At 46.1% G+C, this 17,971-nt stretch overlaps 1 protein-coding gene across 8 annotated transcripts in view; it reads left to right on the top strand.

Annotated features, from left to right (window-relative positions):
- IRF2 (interferon regulatory factor 2) overlaps positions 1–17,971 on the top strand; it is a 79,771-nt gene that overhangs the window by 32,722 nt on the left and 29,078 nt on the right. For 6 of the 8 annotated variants that reach the window (XM_026508578.4, XM_048226230.2, XM_048226229.2 and 3 more), the window contains exons 2-5: positions 7,317–7,409; positions 14,734–14,833; positions 16,019–16,195; positions 16,517–16,563. In XM_026508578.4, the coding sequence (XP_026364363.1) occupies positions 7,323–7,409; positions 14,734–14,833; positions 16,019–16,195; positions 16,517–16,563 (411 nt within the window). In that variant the 5' untranslated portion in view covers positions 7,317–7,322. Of the gene's footprint in view, positions 1–7,316; positions 7,410–7,454; positions 7,699–14,733; positions 14,834–16,018; positions 16,196–16,516; positions 16,564–17,971 lie in introns of those variants that run through there. The other 2 variants (XM_057303540.1, XM_057303539.1) reach the window with 2 other exon arrangements.

Here is a 17,971-nt window from a genome sequence, read left to right as displayed (position 1 = left end):
TGGTCCCTTCTCCAGGGGCTTGGGTGACTGGGACGTGGTTTTCTTTTTTTCTTTTTAAATTACCTTTTCAAGCCATGCTTTTCCTCCTCCCTAAAATGGGGACAACAGTATTTAACTGATAAGGGCCGGTGTGTGGGTTACCATGATTTCTGTAACCCACCCAGCCCGCGCTGCTCACCTGCTCACCTGCTCGCGGACTCTCACGAAGCTCCACCCACGCTGGTGCCTAAGTCAGTTGCTCCGCCCGCATCAGCGAACCCACCTTTCCCCGTCCTGCCTCTGCCCTTTGTACCAGGCTTCATCTTTGCCTGGCTTGCGTGCCACCCTCTCGTGCCTGGACCCTTCTTCCCCATCCTAGAAGGTCTTCCCCGGGCCGCAAAGCTTTCCCTTACCAACCCGTCCAATCACGATTTATGGATTCCGCATGAACTGGTTCGCGTAGTGAGCAATTAATCGTATACTGCCTTCTGACCTCTAGCGTAGTTTTTTATTCTCATAATTACAGTATTATGAGGTCGCTTTATAGGATTTATGTCTCATACCCCCGGTTAACTTATTAATTCCTGGAGGGTAGTGATCGTGGCTCACCCATCTCCGAATCCTCCCTAGCACTTAGCAGAGTTTCTTGCAATGACGTGTGTTTAATAGAATAGTGTCCGTACATGGACGACTGGGTACTGCAGACTGTCCCTGCTGTAGGGTTAGAGGGGTCCGCTGGTCGGAGCTGTGAGAGGTTTTGTGGATGAAAGGAGGTTGGAGCTAGCTTTGGTTAGGAGGGCTGCATTTCCTTGGGTTGGTAAGAGGGGTGGGCACGTGGCTGCACGGGGAGGGCTATTAGGTAACAAGAGCCCTCGCAGGGTACTTGTAAAACAAATCAGTGTGGCAGGTGGCAGAGAAAGGGGATGGAGCGCTGCTGTGGTCAGCGCCTGCGACAGGGACTCAAAGTGAAGCCCTCTTCTTAGCTCCCCAGTGCCCGGACTCTTCGCCTTCCCTCTTCCCCGATTTTGACCCACCTCCGGTGCCCCTGCAACTGGGGATGGAGGAGCTGTGGGGCTGCTGGTGGAAATTCTCTCTTCTTCTCTGGGTGAAGACGCTTTTATTTCCACTTCATTCTCGAAGGAAATTTTTGCTGTAGCTCCGCTTTTAAAAAATAGCAGCTTTTTCTTTCAGTCCTTTACAGGCACCTTTCCATTGTCTTCCGCCTTCCCTGGTTTCTGTTGGGTAGCCACCGTAGGTCTGCGGGGTCTTGGGGATTTTGTTATTTGTTCCTTGAAGGTGACGCCAGTTTTTTTTTCCTCTGGCTTTTCCGGTTTTTTGCTATGGTTTTGGTTTTTGGCACGCGACTGTAGTGTGGTGGTGTTTGTATTTGTCTGTTTGGGGTTTGTAGTGAGTTTGAATAATTTTATTCAATCTGTGGTTGGAAGATAATTGGTCATTGTCTCCAATATCGCTTTTGCCTCATACTTTCTCTTACCTTCGTGGAACTACAAACCGCTCCATTTTAGATCTTTTTACCTCTAAGATAAAATCTGCTTTGGATTTTATGTTCTTTTTAACATTTTCCACCCTTTTGTCTCTTAAGTGCTTCACTCTGTTTATTTCCTTCTGACCTGTCTTCTCCTTCTTCTTTTTTTATCGTGGTGTCTAATCGATTAGTAAACCCATCTGTTGAGTTCTTAATTTTAATTATTTGCCCTTTAGTTTTAGAATTTCTCTTTCAGTTTCTAGTTCTCTGGCAGCATTGTCCATTTTGTCTTTTATGTAGGCATACATGTTTAAAGGCTGTTGAACAAGTTAGGTATACTTGTCTTAAAGGCTGTGTCTGAAAACTTCTGATATCTGTGTATCCCTTACGTCGGTGTAAGACCCGTGTCTGAATCCCTGTGGGTCTGTTTTTGTTGTCCATATTTCATTGATTTGTTGTGTTGTTGTCTTTTATTCTTGTATTCTCAGCTATATTGATTGTGTGTATGAAAACCTCCAGAGATAATATAAATCCTAGGATAATGTTGTCTTCCTCAAGATATGATTACGTTTACTTCTGGGAGTTCCAGATCATTTTAATTTGATCAGGTATTGAGGTGATTCAAAGCTAGTCTTCAGTCTTTGAGGGTTAGTCTATTTCCATTTAGTTTTATCCCAAGCGACGCTTGTGTGTGTGTGTGTGTGTGTGTGTGTGTTGCTTCCAGGATTCCCTTTTCCCAGTTAGGTCCTGATCTTCAACTCTTGTCCCCCTAGTCACCCGAATGTCTCAGAAGCTTTGCTCAGCTGCTGTGCCCTGCAACCTTCTATTCAGGAATCGGCAGAGGCCCCCAGGCTAGGAGAAGAACGCCCCAAATGTCAGGCTTACCTGCTTGGGTTTCTTTCTTCTCCCAGATCCTGCTCTCCTAATTCTTTACTACTTGGTTAGCTCTCGGATTCTTCTAAACAGATTTTTAAAAAACATGTTTTGTGTAGGTTTTCTTGTTATTCACCTTGGGAGTTGGGTCTGAATTACCTATTGTGTCATTACCAGAAGCATACCGCCCCCCTCTCAGCCAAGGATTTTAATATCTTAAATCCAGCAGGGATGTTTAGAAGTCTCTGGAACAGAACATTAACATGATTTAAGGGGTATTTTAGGAAATTTAATATGTCAGTGGTATGCAAAACAGACAGGAGTTGGGAAAGGCTCAGTAAGAAGAAAAGTTAAAAAAACCATCATAACCGAGTGCTTTCTAGAGTAAGAAAAAACCAGGGGTTAGGGTTTCTGAAGCTGGGCATTTCCGAGAAATCCGAATGAGAGTCTTGGCTCTCCTACTTACTAGCAGATTGCCTGTAAGCAGTTCCTTTACCTAGCCCGTCGTCTGTAGTACGGAATACTAAAGTCCCTACCTTCTAGGATTATAAGAATTACATGAGAAACTCGGAAAAACTCTGGTTTTAATGGGTTGGCATATAGTATGTGCTCAGTAAATAGTAGCCATTGCTGTTACTATTCCAAGATCCAACATTCAGTTATTTAGGTTAAAATTCAAGATCACTGTTACTGGCTCTGAGCATAACCATACTATTGTCAACGTCATGGGGGACTGTTCACTTCCTGTGTATCACAGGGAAGAGCTTGCATGCGTTTATGCAGGTCACTGGTGCCAGTAGTATTCTAAATACCCACCACGTACTGAACTGATTTAAAGGCTGATGCCAGGGTTTTCAAGATGATGCCAAGCCCACATCTCAAAGGTGTAATGATAGGTGGTTTTAGAAAGTGCCTTTTGTCGGGCTTGAGGGTACATGCTTCATATTTTAGGCTTAAAGAGCCATAATTTTAGCATTTCACTTAAAAATAAAAGATTTATTTATTTGAGAGAGAGAAAGAGCACACATGAGGGGGGTGGAGGGAGAGGGAGAGAGAATCCTTGAGAAGACTCCTTGCTGAGTGAGGAGCCAGACGTGGGACTCGATCGCAGGATCCTGAGATCATGACCTGAACCGAAATCAGGAGTTGGACCCTTAACTGACTGAGCCACCCAGGTGCCCCAAGCATTTCACTCTTAAAAACAACCCACTGCATAAGCATAGAAGCTTATAAAAAAGATAAATCAGATTATGAGCCTTCATGTCACAAAAGGATTCTTAGAGTCATAGATCCCTTGAGAAATTATCTTTGTGAAACCTGTCATTTTCCTAGATGACCGAAGTGCAGACCGGAGGGTTTGAGTGACTAGCCCAAGGACACACGCTAGTACTGGCAAGGTCAGGACTGGAACACGAGTGTCTCGATTTCTGGCGGATTATGGTTCTCTTGCCGAAAATAGCACCTCTTTGTCTTTTCTAACCTGTTCCACGCCTTCCCCAACTCTGTTCGAGTTTTCTGTGGCCTATGGGACTGGGTGCCTATGGGAAACTTGCCTTCCAGAAGGAAGACCCATCTGTCACTGTGAATTTCATTGACAGAGCTAGAAAATGTATGCCAAGGAAGCCTCTTTTCTCAGTATCTAGTCTCTGACCCTCTGTGACTGTCCTCTCAGCTTTTTAATCTCTGGAAATCTCATTTATTTTTTGTATCAAACTAAGTGATGAGTTTCTGGCGCTAGGCTCAATATAGAATTTCACCTTCATTTTCTTCCGCACAAGTCAGGATGTGTAGTCAACTTGTGATAGTCATGGGAAACTTATGTCAAATGGCAGCTGTTTTCTTCTGCATCGTGCGGCGAGACCACTGGTCATTCATTACCTGTGTAGTGTGTGGGACGTGGGGCAGGGCTGTAAGATCAAGTATACATAGAGGAAGTATCTTCATGTAAAAGGATTAGTTTTTTTTCGGTGTGTAATATCGGGGAAGTCCTAGATGTTTCAAACAAAGCAAAACGTAGAACCTGAAATAAGAGAAGCCCTTTGGAACAGAGTTTGTCCTACTCTGATAAGGTGATACTTGCTATCTTTGCTTTTCCTAAAAATCTGCTTAGGATTAATGACTCAAGATTTAGAACATTTTTACATATGTGATTTCCACAGTATTTTGGCTAGGTGAGTGATAGACCGAGGTTTGGCTAAGCTGTGTCCTTGTTAGAAAGGCACAGCATGGAAATGAGGGATGGACCGATGGATAGGTGATACAGAACATGATACACTGAGCCTAATGGGGAGCGTCTGCCTGCCAGAATGACCAGACTCTGCAGGAAGAGCACAGAAGAGCAGGTGGCTCATAATTAAAAATAGAAGGCAATCTAGAGCCTTGCTGTTCAGAGTCTGGTCCAAGGACTTTGGAGCTTATTAGAAATAGAGAATCACAGGGTTCACCTAGACCTGCCAAATCAAGATTTGTGTGCCCATTAAAGTTGGTAACGTCCCGGTCTGGATTTTATAATCAGCTCTTCCCTTTCCTGTCAGCAGAATCAATGGTGTCATTCATCTGCATCAATCCCCAGTTCCCCCTCCAGTCTTGGGATGAAGACCACAATCCCTAGGCATGGTTTTCCAGGCTCTGTGTCGCTGGCACTCTCTCCGTTGCCAGCTGCTTTCTAGTATCATTCCATACACAGGACTCTGCGTGTGGTTTGGTAATCTCTTCCTTCCCGTCTCCTATTAAACTAGGAGTTTCTAGATGCTAGAGGATGTCTTGCCTTTTCCTGTTCCTGGAATATCATTCTCAATAAATGATCTTGAAAGGGTGGGTGAATGCATGAGGGACTGGAATGACTTGTGAACCACTAAGAGCAGCGGTGTTGGGGGCCCCTTTGGGCCTGTCCCTGAGCTTCCTGTTACTTATGTCAAAGAATGGTGGCCTGAAGCCTCTGCAAGAGTGGACAGGGCCAACCAGCAATGGCAGCCCAGCTTGGCTGACCTTCAGAGCTGGCCTGGATCTTGTTTGAATATCTCCTGGGTGGAAGGCAGCATTTGGGCTTTGTGGGAATATAAAAAGACCTATGAAGGGTAGAGTTCCTGCTCTCAAAGAACTTACGGTTTGGTTAGGAAGGGAAGTATTCGCAGTGGAAGAGTTTATAGTTACGGCAAGAGTTGGGTAAGAATAAAAACAGCATAGAATGGCTGCTCTCAAGCAATTTTTGATTCTCAAACGAGCAATGTAAGATCAGTGAGTATTGGGGAAGTCCAGGAGGAGAATTTCTTCAGGCTGGAGTGGTCTGGGAAGGCCTGTGGAGAAGGAGGGCAGAAACTGGGTCTCGGAGGGTGGGGAAGGATGGGCAAGTCCTGAGAAGGAGGAGCAGAGAGCGTAGTGTGAGCAAGGATTCCGAGGAGGCATCTGCAAGAGAGTGGATCTGAACGGAGTGAGAGGTGCGGGTTCTAGAATAGAGTTCTAGAATGTCATTAGGCTCTCAAGGCCAAGGCTGTGGTCCCACGTGGTTCACGTAGTGATGCTCGCACACTGGCATGAGCTGGGGGAGGCACAGAGAAGAGAGAAGTCCTTTGCAAGCTGGAAGAGAGAGTGACTGAGACTTTGATCACCACAATCCAAATTCATCTCATTAGACTTTTCGGAGCTCATTTTTGTAGGAGGAAATGAGTAAAAGAAGGAAGATACAGCTAAGGATTGAAAAGAGGATGATATCACACTGCCCATGAAGTTTATTGATAGAGTGGAGGCTTGAATGGATCTCATCTTTGCTTTTGAATCCCACATTCAACTTAAATTAACATGCAAATAAGATGAAGATGAGTGCTAGACAGTTCTTTGTTCGTGCTTGCGCTCTGGATGTATTTCAGCGGACAAGGGAAAGACTATCTAGAAATGTATCTGGAGGGGCGCCTGGGTGGCACAGAGGTTAAGCGTCTGCCTTCGGCTCAGGGCGTGATCCCGGCGTTATGGGATCGAGCCCCACATCAGACTCCTCCGCTATGAGCCTGCTTCTTCCTCTCCCACTCCCCCTGCTTGTGTTCTCTCTCTCGCTGGCTGTCTCTATCTCTGTCGAATAAATAAATAAAATCTTAAAAAAAAAAAAAAGAAAGAAATGTATCTGGAAGGAGGGAAGAGAGGCAGTATGTGGGCTGGTGGAGGAACTGTGTTTAGACCAGGCAGCTATTTTCAGAGGGAAGGTTGGTTAAAGGAAAGGGAGGACAATCTCAGGTCAGAGGGAGGTGGCCTTGATGGGAGACCCTTCAGGGAGGGAGCAAGAGAGTGCGTGAACGTGAGCACTGAGCTGAAGCCGGAGCAAGATGCTGCTGGGCTCTGAAAGTAGATAGGCTGCGTCTGACGGGAATAGCTAGTTGGTCAAAGACCTTGGAACCAAAGTACATAGCATATCAAGTGAATTGATGCATTTAGACTTTCAGGTGCAGAAATTGGTGGTTCAAAACATTTGTCATCCTGATACCCAAAGCCACGAATTGGTTCTAAGCACTGTTTCCCAAAACTGTTGTTCTCTGACCACCCTGGGCTCTTGGAAGGGTAACACCCAAAGGTCTTTGTAAACTACTGGTCCTCCCACTACCCACCTAATACACCGAAGGGGTCTGCTACACAGCCGGGTTGGGCTGGGGCTAAGACCTCTCTTTAGGCCAGGTCACTTGGGTGTCCAGGCCCTCGAGCTAGCAGGGTTTCTGCCAGTCCAGGCTTCCTACACCCATGGGACCTTCTCAGCTGAGAGCAGGCTTGGCCCGCACCATTGCCTCACTGAGATGGCTCCTCAGGACTGAGTGTGCTCCGGTGGGTTCAGAGCCCCTCATGCCCGCCCTGGCCCTCGATGCCCGTCCACGTCAGCTGTGTGGTTTTTGGGGAAGGGGACAATGGAAGAGGGTCAGGCAGGGCTGTAGAATTTTATGATTCAGACCTGACAGTCACTAGTAGAATTACCTGATGCTGTTTCTCTTCTGCAAAGGGTACCATGCCGGTGGAAAGGATGCGGATGCGCCCGTGGCTGGAGGAACAGATAAACTCGAATACGATACCAGGGCTAAAGTGGCTTAACAAGGTAAGCGTGCTGGGTGCCTGTGTGTGTGTGGAGGTGGGGGGTCCTTACTAAAAGACGTGCATGGGGACGGCCAAAAAGTAAAATTGTGTTCTTTGTGTTTGAAATCTTATGCTTATTAATTACAAAACCAACCAACCAAAAATGATCTGTGTTCTTCTTTAATGATTCTTACCCCCTTCCTTCTCTAAATGCCTCTCTTGCTTCTCCTTTCTTCTAGGATTAGAGGGCGTGGAAACCCTTGCTCCATTCCCAAATGGAGCATATTGGCTTTCTTCTCAGGATTGTCTGTGTAAAGAAAACTTTTTGTTTTTTCTCTTAAAGAAAGTCTTCTCTTTATATCATGAAACACTGTTAGTGTGCCTACCGGTCCTAAAAAAACAGGCTGTCATTTACAACCCCCACATATGTACACACACACACACACACACACACACACACACACACACACACACAGGTCCTCTCTTACTTGATCAACCTCAAATTCTCAATCTAATTGATCCTACTTGTTAGGAGTGAATCAGGAAGGGAGTGGACGTCAAAGAACACCTGAAAATATACAGTTATCACCTGGAAAAGCAACTAATATATCGTGCCTTCTTTAAGAGGGCCCAAGGGAGAGGTTTCCCTCCCGCTACCAGGAATATCACAGTTCTTCTGAGTAAATTTCCTTTTCCTCTTCTGCCTCCCCCTCCTTTTAATCTTAAGGACCCCATGAATAATTCAGCTGGTCAGGCTTTATCTTCACATGGCGTGCCTGAGAGCTTAGAGCCCGATCGTGGCCCACTTGTCACAAGTGTGGAGGGTCCTGCGGCATCATCGTGCCTACTCATACCACTCCTGGCTTCATCTTATCTTTTCAGATATCTCTCAAGCCTCATTTCTTGTTCCCTCACCCACTAATTTTTTTTCACTTATTTTAAATGTAATGGTATTGTATTGGAGTGCCTCGGTTTCAGTGGGCCCTTTTCTGCAACAAGGTGGGGTAAGAAATGAATAGAAATAACTAAACCACATGCTTGTTTCATGGGAACTGGTCTATATCTTCAGGTCTTACGGCAAATAATTTCTTTTCCTAGGCTTGCTATATCCAAAGTGTTTCAGATTTGTATCCTGGAGGGGGTTCGCAGTTAGTCTGCTCCAAAGACGCAGACCAGAAGTCAGGTTGGGTCTTGGCTAGCAGGGCCACGGGTGGTGGTATAAGGAAGGGGTGACTGTCGTCAAGCAGAAGGGAGGAAACACAGGGTACTCAATAGTGATCGTCATCATAAAAACGAACGTCGACGAAGTGCCTGGTGCTCCTCTAAGCAAGACACGTGCATTAACTCACATAAGCCCCACAATGGGGGGTCTGCTATGATGTTTTCCACTTTACAGGCAAGGAAGCCAAGGCCGGGACATTAAGCAGGATTATATTTTAAAGACCAAGATAACATTGTCTATATTGATGTAGAGTGTCTCATTAAAACAAAAGTTCTGAGTTCTGAAGAGAAGTAATTTTTTTTTCTTTTTAAAAAATATACCCACCAATTTCGGCTGGCTTGATGCAGGAGCAAACTTACATGTTACTGCGTCCCCTCTACGAGCAGGCACTCGGTATGGGGCGGTCAACTGTCCTTCGAGTAGGTTGAGCTGTGCACCCACCCCGCTCCTCACAAACAGTATATCCACGCCTAACCCCCAGGACCTGTGGATGTGTCCTTACTTGGGAAAAGGGTCTTTGGAAAAAGTGCAGGATCTCAGGATTATCCTGGATTATCCAGCTGGGCTGGTCCGATGACGAGCGTCTGTATGAGACAGAAGAGCAGAGGCCACGTGAAGACAGACGTAGAGATCCCAGTGATGCTGCCATGAGCCGAGGAGCACCCGGGGCCACCAGAAGCCGGAAGTGTCGGGAGAGGTTGTCTTTACAGCCTCGGAAGGGAATGCGGCCCTGCCGACATCTTGGTTCTAGATCTCCGGCCTCCACAGCTGCGGAGCGTAGATTTCTGGGGTCGTAAGCTGCCCACTTGGTGGCAGTTTGTCATGACAGCCCTGGGAAGCGAACACGCCCTCTTAGGGTGCTTCCTCCCCAGGGCTCTCCATTCAGACACCTTTTCTTCCACCCACTTTGTCCGTGTTTTTCTGATAGGCTACTGGAAAGGGAATGAGAACGCTTGGCCCCTCGCAGGTGGCCCTCCCCGCTGAGCTTCACTCAGCCGGCTCTTGGCTTGTGAGTTCTCTTCCCTAGTGCGGAGGGACAGGAGACCCCTTACCCACCTGGTCTGGCTGCTCTGCCTGCTCACCTCTCAGGGCACCGCTGGCACAGGAGGCCGTGGGCGCCAGGGCCGGTCGGGCAGGTGGCCGACGTGCCTGGGTGGAGTGTGCATGTGGCTGTGTCTGTGCGCGAGGGCAGGGCCGTCCCGGTCACTGTGGACCTTGGATGGCGTCAGGGACGTTTTCTCTCCACACCCACACCTCCTCAGGCCATCTTTTTATATGTTTCTGTTAACTTAGGCTTTGGCATTCATCTGCCCACATAAATATTTCACTGGAGACCTTACTGTTATTTCCTTCTTTTTTAAGATTTTATTTATTTATTTGAAAGAGAGAGAGAGAGCACAGCCACAGGGAGGGGCAGAGGGAGAGGGAGAAGCTGGCTCCCCGCTGAGCAGGGAGCCCAGTGTGGGACTCGATCCCAGGACCCTGGGATCATGACCTGAGCCGAGGGCAGATGCCGAACCGACTGAGCCACCCAGGCGCCCCCTGTTACTTCCTTCTTATTCAGAAGCCTTCTGCCTCAGAATCCCTGCTTGTGAGCGCAGTGGTTTGAGGTCATTGTAACATCTCTTCTCCCACGGAAGACTGGCTGCAACTCCGAAAACGGCACTGTCTGCGGGGCTTTATTACTCGCTCATGTCTTAGCTGCCTCGTTCAGAACGTGGTGGTGTTGGCGGAGAAGTGCCCCGTGTTGGAAGGCCCCGGCGGGCAGGCCAGGGATGTCTTGATGGTTGCTGCTCGCTGGCTCGGTGCTAGGCCACTTTAGAACGTACCAGGTGGGTGCTGTTCCTGCGTAAATGGGAGAAGGATGTGTACTTGAAGAGAACAATGCCGATGACCGTGTCCTTGTTCTGTTAAGATAATCGGACTTAAGAACATCGGGTTGGCAGTCGTCATGTTTCTCTCAAGTGGAGAGCCCATCATACTGGGGACAGTCTCAGTAAGAGACAGATAGGCGGTGAATGAGTGCCTTAGCCCGTTTCCATCTCTTATTCTCCGTACGTGTTGAGGACGGTGGTGACAGCGTGTGTCCTCCGAAGGAGCAGTGAGGAGGTCTGGTGAGGCGGCATTATCACGAGCTCCTGCAGGGGCCGTGGCTTGGGCCCGTTCCTTTCTATTATGAGTGTTTGCAAACAGACAGCAGGTTTGAATAGCCTAATGCCTAGAAAGAATAGTATAGCCAATTCTCATGTAGTTTCAGAATTCACATCCAGATTTAAAAATTATTAACCTTTAAAATCTGTGTGTGTGTGTGTCATTTGAAAACAACTCCATGACAGCATACATCTCTAAGACTTAAGACCGTTTTCTGTATATTCACAATACCATTATCAATTGAATAACCATAAATTACTCATCATTAATCTTAATTTGTATTATCATCGCTGCTCCGTCCGTATGCAGAATGCCTTGCGTATTCCCCAGCATGTGTTTTTACGATTGGTTTGTTCAGTCAGAATCCGGAAGGCTGTTCCTACTTGAAGTGTCTCCTGCTTGTCCTCATTATGACAGTAGCCCCTTCTTGCCTTTGACTTGTCGAAGAGACCAGGTCCGTGCTGGACCAGTCCAAATGCTTGCTTGTGGTTTTTCTGGGCCGTCTTGAGGAAGGAAGGAGGCAGCCACAGCCAGGTTCATCGTTTCTCTCGTAGCTCTGATTGATTCCCACTCTGGTTCTTGACACGCTCATTGCACATGGGAGATCGGCCTGGACCCCGGGGCCGAGGCCACTTCCCAAGCGTCCGGTGTCACCACGTAGTTTCAGACCTTATCCTTCTGTTCACTTTGAAAGGAGGCTTGTGCTTGTGTACATGTCAGGCCGTCTCAGAACAAGGTAAGGAGTCCAAGCAAAAATAGCAGAGTAAATTGGAACATCTTACGAGTACTGGGGGAGAGAAGAGGCAGAGGAAGTGAAGAGAGCTCGTGGCCACTTGGGGCCAAGGTACGTTCTTCATTCCTCAAGATAATCTTAAATGTTCTTCTCACCTCAAGCACTGCTTACTCTCTCCTTCCCTCAGGTGGCCAGAGTCCTCCCTCTGAAAACACGGGCAGGGTCTGGAACATGCTGTCCCTCCAGACACGATGTGCACAGACCATGTGGATGGGGCGCTCAGGGCTTCACAGAGTCTGCGCAGACACAGAGTGACGCCGTCCCCATCCCATAGGACACACTGATCGATGACCAGAATATGTGCTAGTCAGAATCTCTTCCAGTTTTAAAACGAGTCTCACCTTCTTTATCTTTCCGCATCGTCTTAAAAAAAAAAAGATACATGTGATGCGTTTATTAGCAGTTTATTTTTTGCAATACGAAAAACTAGTTAAAAGTTACATGTGGTTTCTTTTTAATTTACCACTCTATTTTTAAATGTACAGTTCAGTGGCATTGTTTACTCACAGTGTTATGTACAACCATCACCACCGTAATGCCATAATTGTCATCACCCCAAAAGGAAACACTTGGGGTTTGGCCATTAAGCAGTCACTTTCCATTGCAAAGCATTTCAGATCCTTTCGTTGTGCAAGGCGTCCACTAATCTGCTCTCTGGCTCTTTGGATTTGCCTTTTCTGCTCATTTCACATAAATGGAGCCATTCGGTATGTGGCCTTTTGTAGGAAGCTTCTTTGTCTTAGCGTGATGTTCAAGGTTCATTCGTGTTGTGGCACCTTTCAATACTGCATTCCTTTTTGTGGCTGAATAATATTCCATTTTATGCATGTACAACGTTTCCTTTATCCATTCACCAGTTGACGGACACTTGGCTATTGAGAGTAGTGCTGTTACGAACATTCATGTATGAATACTTGTGTCAACGCCTATTTGTAAGACTCTGAGTGAAGTTACCGGGTCACGTGGGCACTCTGTGTTTAGCTTTTTGAGGAGTAGCCAAATTGATTTCCGCAGCGTCTACACGGGGTGGCATTCCCACCAGCAATGTAGGAAGGCTCCAGTTTCTCCACATCCTTACCACCAGCTACTTATTTACTTATTTAAATACTTTACGCTAGCCACCCTGGGGGTAGGAAATGGTATCTTGTTGTTTTAATTCGCGTTGGCCTGATGATTCGTGATGTTGGGTGTCTCCATGTGCTTATTGGCCATTTATTTGTCTTCTTTCGAGAAGGTCCATTCAGACCTTTTGCCCAGGAAAGAGGATCCATGGATGTATGGTGGATAATTGCTAGGTTTAGTCATTATGTTTGTGGGTTCGTGGTTTGGGCATAGTTTCTGTGAGACTAGATTTGGTAGGGGGTGTGTGTGCACCCGTGTGTGCTCACGCAGCTGCCGGCATGCAGATGCTGAAAAAGATCTTATCAGAATCAACTTTGTGTTTTATGAGATAGACTTTAGATCGTGTCCCGTCTGGAACTCCTCTGACCTGCAGAAATGTGCCAAAAATGTGCCACACCAGATTCTGTGAAAGGTCTGCATCTTTACGCGCAAACCTTTAGCTCCGGTTGAACTTTCGGGAGAAGTTCTTTCACCGAAATAAATTTATTTTTTTCATTTTCACGTAAACATCAAAAAGTGCCGGAAATGACTCTGCTCTCTGATTTTCATCTACATTAAAAAATAAAATTTCACTCAGCCCTCGGCTGATCCCTGCCCTTTGGAAATGGCTAACCTGAAACCGTGCTCTCTCAGTGCATGATGCAGAATGAACAAGGAGGGCTTTATGAAAAGTCTCGCGCTTTCAGTTCTTTATTAGCTGAGTTTTAAATACAGTAGAATTTTCCCTTTTAACAGTTTTTGGGGAACTCTCAAATATTCTGAAATATTTTTAGTTCAGGCTTCTACAGAGGCATTGAGTCCCTTTGGGGTCAGTTGGGACCCTTTCTGTCTTTCATTGGGTGAGACCAACATGGTGGAAAATCCCTACTGACATTCTCTTTCCTTCCTCAGAGCCCCGTACCTAGAAACTACCTGAACTAACTATAGGGCTTAAAAATACACAGTTTTCCTGGGCTTGGTTTCCACAGAAGTCAAGACAACAGATGTGTCATAGGGTGGGAAATCTCAATCTGACCTCTGGGAGACAATGTGTGGTGTGATGATGTGATGGAATATGGGGTCACATGGCCTGGTTTTGAATGTAGACACTTGCTAAACAAGTTCCTCGGCTGTAGAATCAAATTCTGTTCCTCAGTTTCCTCAACTGTAAGGCAGAGATAATTACATACATGGAGCTCAGTAGGTTCTCGCAAAAAACGAAACCGAGACCATGTGAACACGTGGGCAGTCACGTGTAAAGTGCCTTGGGAACTTAGTAACTGCTGGGACTGTTGGGAGAGCTGGTTGAAGAAGTTGCACGTGAGTGAGACTTTATTTCCAAAGCGCTAGTTTCTAATCCTGTGTTTAAGCGCCAGGGTTGATTGAAGCTATTTTGAGTTACCTCTTGGGCGGGCGCTAAGAGAGATGGAAGGGGTCTACTGTAAGAATTGTACCAAGAGACTTTTCTCTAGAAAAGTAGCACCGTCTCCACACACTTAATACATCTTTTGTGTACTTCCCGCTGTCTCATGCAGGGCAGTAGACCAGATCTTCTTCTTCTGTTGGCCACCCAGTCGATTGAGGTATTTGATCTCTGTGGCAGTGACCTCAGAGAACCCCGATTTCCCTTCAGCGGCACAAATGGGTGTAATTTTGGAAAGTCGCCAAAGTTTTCATTTACCTAAGGCAACTAGAGTTCCTCTCTAGCAAATGGTGGAAATCAATGATAATAATAAGCATTAGAAGTTTCAGTCCATGGGCAGTTCTCGGTGGTCCTTTAAGAAAAAATGGCACAAATAATGGAACACATTAGGCATATCCCAAAATCAGCTCCTTTGACCTCGGAATGCATTCCTATTCTGCCAGACTCCACACGACTCTGAATCTTTCCAGAATAGACTGTCAAGATCTGGGGCCCAGTGGCAAAGTGGGGTTGGTTCCTAGTGGATTTTATTGTAGACACTCGGCAAACCCAGTGTCACTTAACAGAGAATCTTACTGGCTAGGATGTAAGGACCTTTGGTAAAGGTGGTCTGAATCCCATGGCTACAGTCTTTTTTTTTTTTTTTTTTTTTTCAGGAAAAGAAGATTTTCCAGATCCCTTGGATGCACGCGGCTAGACATGGGTGGGATGTGGAAAAAGATGCACCACTCTTTAGAAACTGGGCGATCCATACAGGTATTAAAGCCCCCCCCCTTCGCGTATAGAAGCAGACCCTGTTTGTTGGTGCTTTCATACCTCCTTCTTTTTTTTTTTTTTCTTTTAAAGATTTTATTTATTTATTTGAGAGGGAGAGAGAACAAGTGGGTTGGGGGGAAGGGGCAGAAGGAGAGGGAGAAGCAGGCTCTCTTCTGAGCAGGGAGCCTGATGCGGGCACTCGATCCCAGGACCCCGGGATCATGACCTGAGCTGAAGGCAGATGCTTCACTGACTGAGCCACCCAGGCGCCCGGGTACCTTCTTCTTTTTTAACTGACGTATAATGGACAAATAAAATCGTAAGATACTTAAGGCCTCCCATGATTTGATGTATGCACTGTGAAAAGATTCCCCCCATCAAATTAATTAACACATCTGTCACCTCTCATATTTGCCTTTGATTGCTTTTGGTTTTGGTGAGAAGGTCCATGTTCTACTCTCTCAACAAATTTCGATTATACAATACAGTGGTAGCCATTTGAAAAAGTTTTTTTTTTTTACTACTACTCATGAAGATAGCTCTCAAAAACCTGTGGCGTGTCCCCAGACACATCCAGGACACGTGGGGCACAAACTCCATCACTCAGAAGTGATGCTTTGCCCATCCTATGGAAACTGTCCTTAAATTTCCTGTAAATGTGGGATTCTGATTATGTTCCCCATGAACTTACTTGTTCTGGAGTGGTAAACTTGGTTTGAATTTATCTCTCCAAAACGTAGTCAAGAATATATTCATTTATAACAGAATTTGAGTAGGGAGCGCTGTTTACAAGCATAGACTTTTTACTAATATTTGAGAGTCATTTGGAAAAGGGACACTCTAGTTATCTGGGCTTGAAGGCGTCCCTAGCCTGCCGGCTTTCTCTGTTACTTACCTTGATTCTCCGTTCAACCATTATTAATTTTTTCTCAAGCTCTTAGGTAGAGCTGGGGTGACCAGTTTGTCCCAATTTGCCCAGAACTGTCCAGGTTTTAAAACAAAAATTCTCACATCCCAGGAATTCGGTGTCGGTCCCAGGTAAACCAAAACAGTTTGTCACTGTCGTAGCCTGAAATTAAACAGGGATCTCTGTACTACCCATCCAGCAAGCCTATGTTTCCAGAAACTTCTCTCTATTTTTCCCCCTCTTTTTCTTAACCTTCGTTCTTTTGGCTATTTTGTTAGGAAAGCATCAACCAGGAGTAGATAAACCTGACCCAAAAACATGGAAGGCGAATTTTCGATGTGCCATGAACTCTCTGCCCGACATCGAAGAAGTCAAGGATAAAAGTATAAAGAAGGGGAACAATGCATTCAGAGTGTACCGGATGTTGCCCTTATCTGAGCGACCTTCTAAGAAAGGTAGGTATTTGCTGACTAAAACAATGGGCATGTAATATATATCGTCATACCTCTGAGGTTTCTTTAGTTCCACATCTGTGGTCGCTCTGAGGTGAGAACACTTGTCCACACTGTGGTTGACAGTCTTCCCTTTGCCTGGCTGGGGGAAGTGACCGTCGGGTCACCAAAGGCGGTCAGGGAAACATGTGGAATTTTGACCACATGTGGATTAAAGCGTGTACGGGTTCCTCGAGAATTCCAGAAAGAATTGCGGGGAAATGGTTCTCTGTACGTTCCTCATGAATTAACCCCAAACTATTGTTTTTGTTGTTGTTGCCACAGGAAAGAAACCAAAGACAGAAAAAGAAGACAGAGTTAAGCACATCAAGGTAATCTTTGGTTGTTCAGAGAGAAAGCCAAAGTTGTGACCATTTTAATGATTCCTGTTCTGTCTCATAAAACCAAGTAACGTGATCTCTGGGAAGTATTTAATCTTTCTTCTTTGGCTCTTGTGTTTTATGTGCTTTTCATGTCTTCTCTTTGGCTTGTCCCCTCGAGCAGACTCCGGTACACGTATCCCCTGCTTAATCCAGTTTCACTGAGCAGTTTATGAATGAAATCACAAAGTCACACTGAGCTGGACCCCAACCTCCATCTGGTCCCCACGACGGTGGCCAGCTGGTCCCTTCGTTCTTGCTGAGCTCCAGCAGCCAGCTACTCTCTGATCACATTATTAGGTTTTCAGGCTATTAAATAGATCTGAAAGTCTACGAAGTATTATATACTTATATTAAAGTGTATCAGCTCTGTGTTATGCTTGTATGCCATGACAGGCCCTCAGGGTGGAGGCATGGAGGTCCGTGTGAACACCCTATTAGTGTGGTTCTCACTAGCTCTCTCTGCCCCACCGCAGAACTAGCTCTCGCGACTCCCCAGGCCCTTCCGTAGGGATGTGTGTGCGTGCGTGTGTGTGAGCCTCCCAGTAGGGCTGTTGTGGTCTGGAGTCCCCTGCGGTATGAGGATCCTTGTGCCTAGATGGCGTGGCCCTTGTCAAAGAGTCAGAGAACAGCCAAATACCTGTGCAAAATTGAGGACGAGCTCCGGTTGCTAAGGGAAGAGCAGACACCACGCTCCCGGGCCTGCAGACCGTCAGAGAGAAGGTCGTCAGATTGTCTTAGGGTTCACGGCACTTGGTTTGCAGATGGAGAAACTGAGGTTCAAGGGAGTTGAGTGACGTGGGCCCAAGGGCGGTGGACATGTGGCCAGAGTCACGTGGTCATGCCAAGTATTCTGATTCCTAACCCAAAATCGCTGTCGAAGGAGCAACCCAAACTGTCCAGACAGCACGATGTTTAAAAACAAGCTGGTTGGTCCAAATAGTCAGACAACATACAACAATATTTACTTCTGATCTAAAGTCAGACTTGTGAAGGTAGATAGAATTTGAGGGGCAGCTGAGATAAAACTGTTAAAGTTTCAGAAATATTCACCTTCCCTTCAAAGTGGAAAACAAATATTTTCAGCAGAATATTTCAGTAGTGACACGTCCAGTTTCACTCTAAATATTTTTAGTTTGCGACTTATTTTAAATATAGCACAGTACTGAGACCTAATTTCATTTTAACTTTTTTATTGTGGATGAATTTTATGCACACAGGAAGGAAACGACTGAGGAGAATTTTCTCTGTGACCGTCACCCCAGTTTCCACATGAATAGCTCGTGGCTATTTTGTTTCAGGAGTGGGTGCCTCCATCCTTGTCCCTCCAGCCCGTAGGGATGACCAATATTCGGCCATT

Source organism: Ursus arctos, unplaced genomic scaffold (assembly GCF_023065955.2).
Source record: "Ursus arctos isolate Adak ecotype North America unplaced genomic scaffold, UrsArc2.0 scaffold_27, whole genome shotgun sequence".
In the NCBI taxonomy this organism is placed as follows: domain Eukaryota; kingdom Metazoa; phylum Chordata; class Mammalia; order Carnivora; family Ursidae; genus Ursus; species Ursus arctos.
This window is presented reverse-complemented; position numbering and strand designations above follow the sequence as displayed.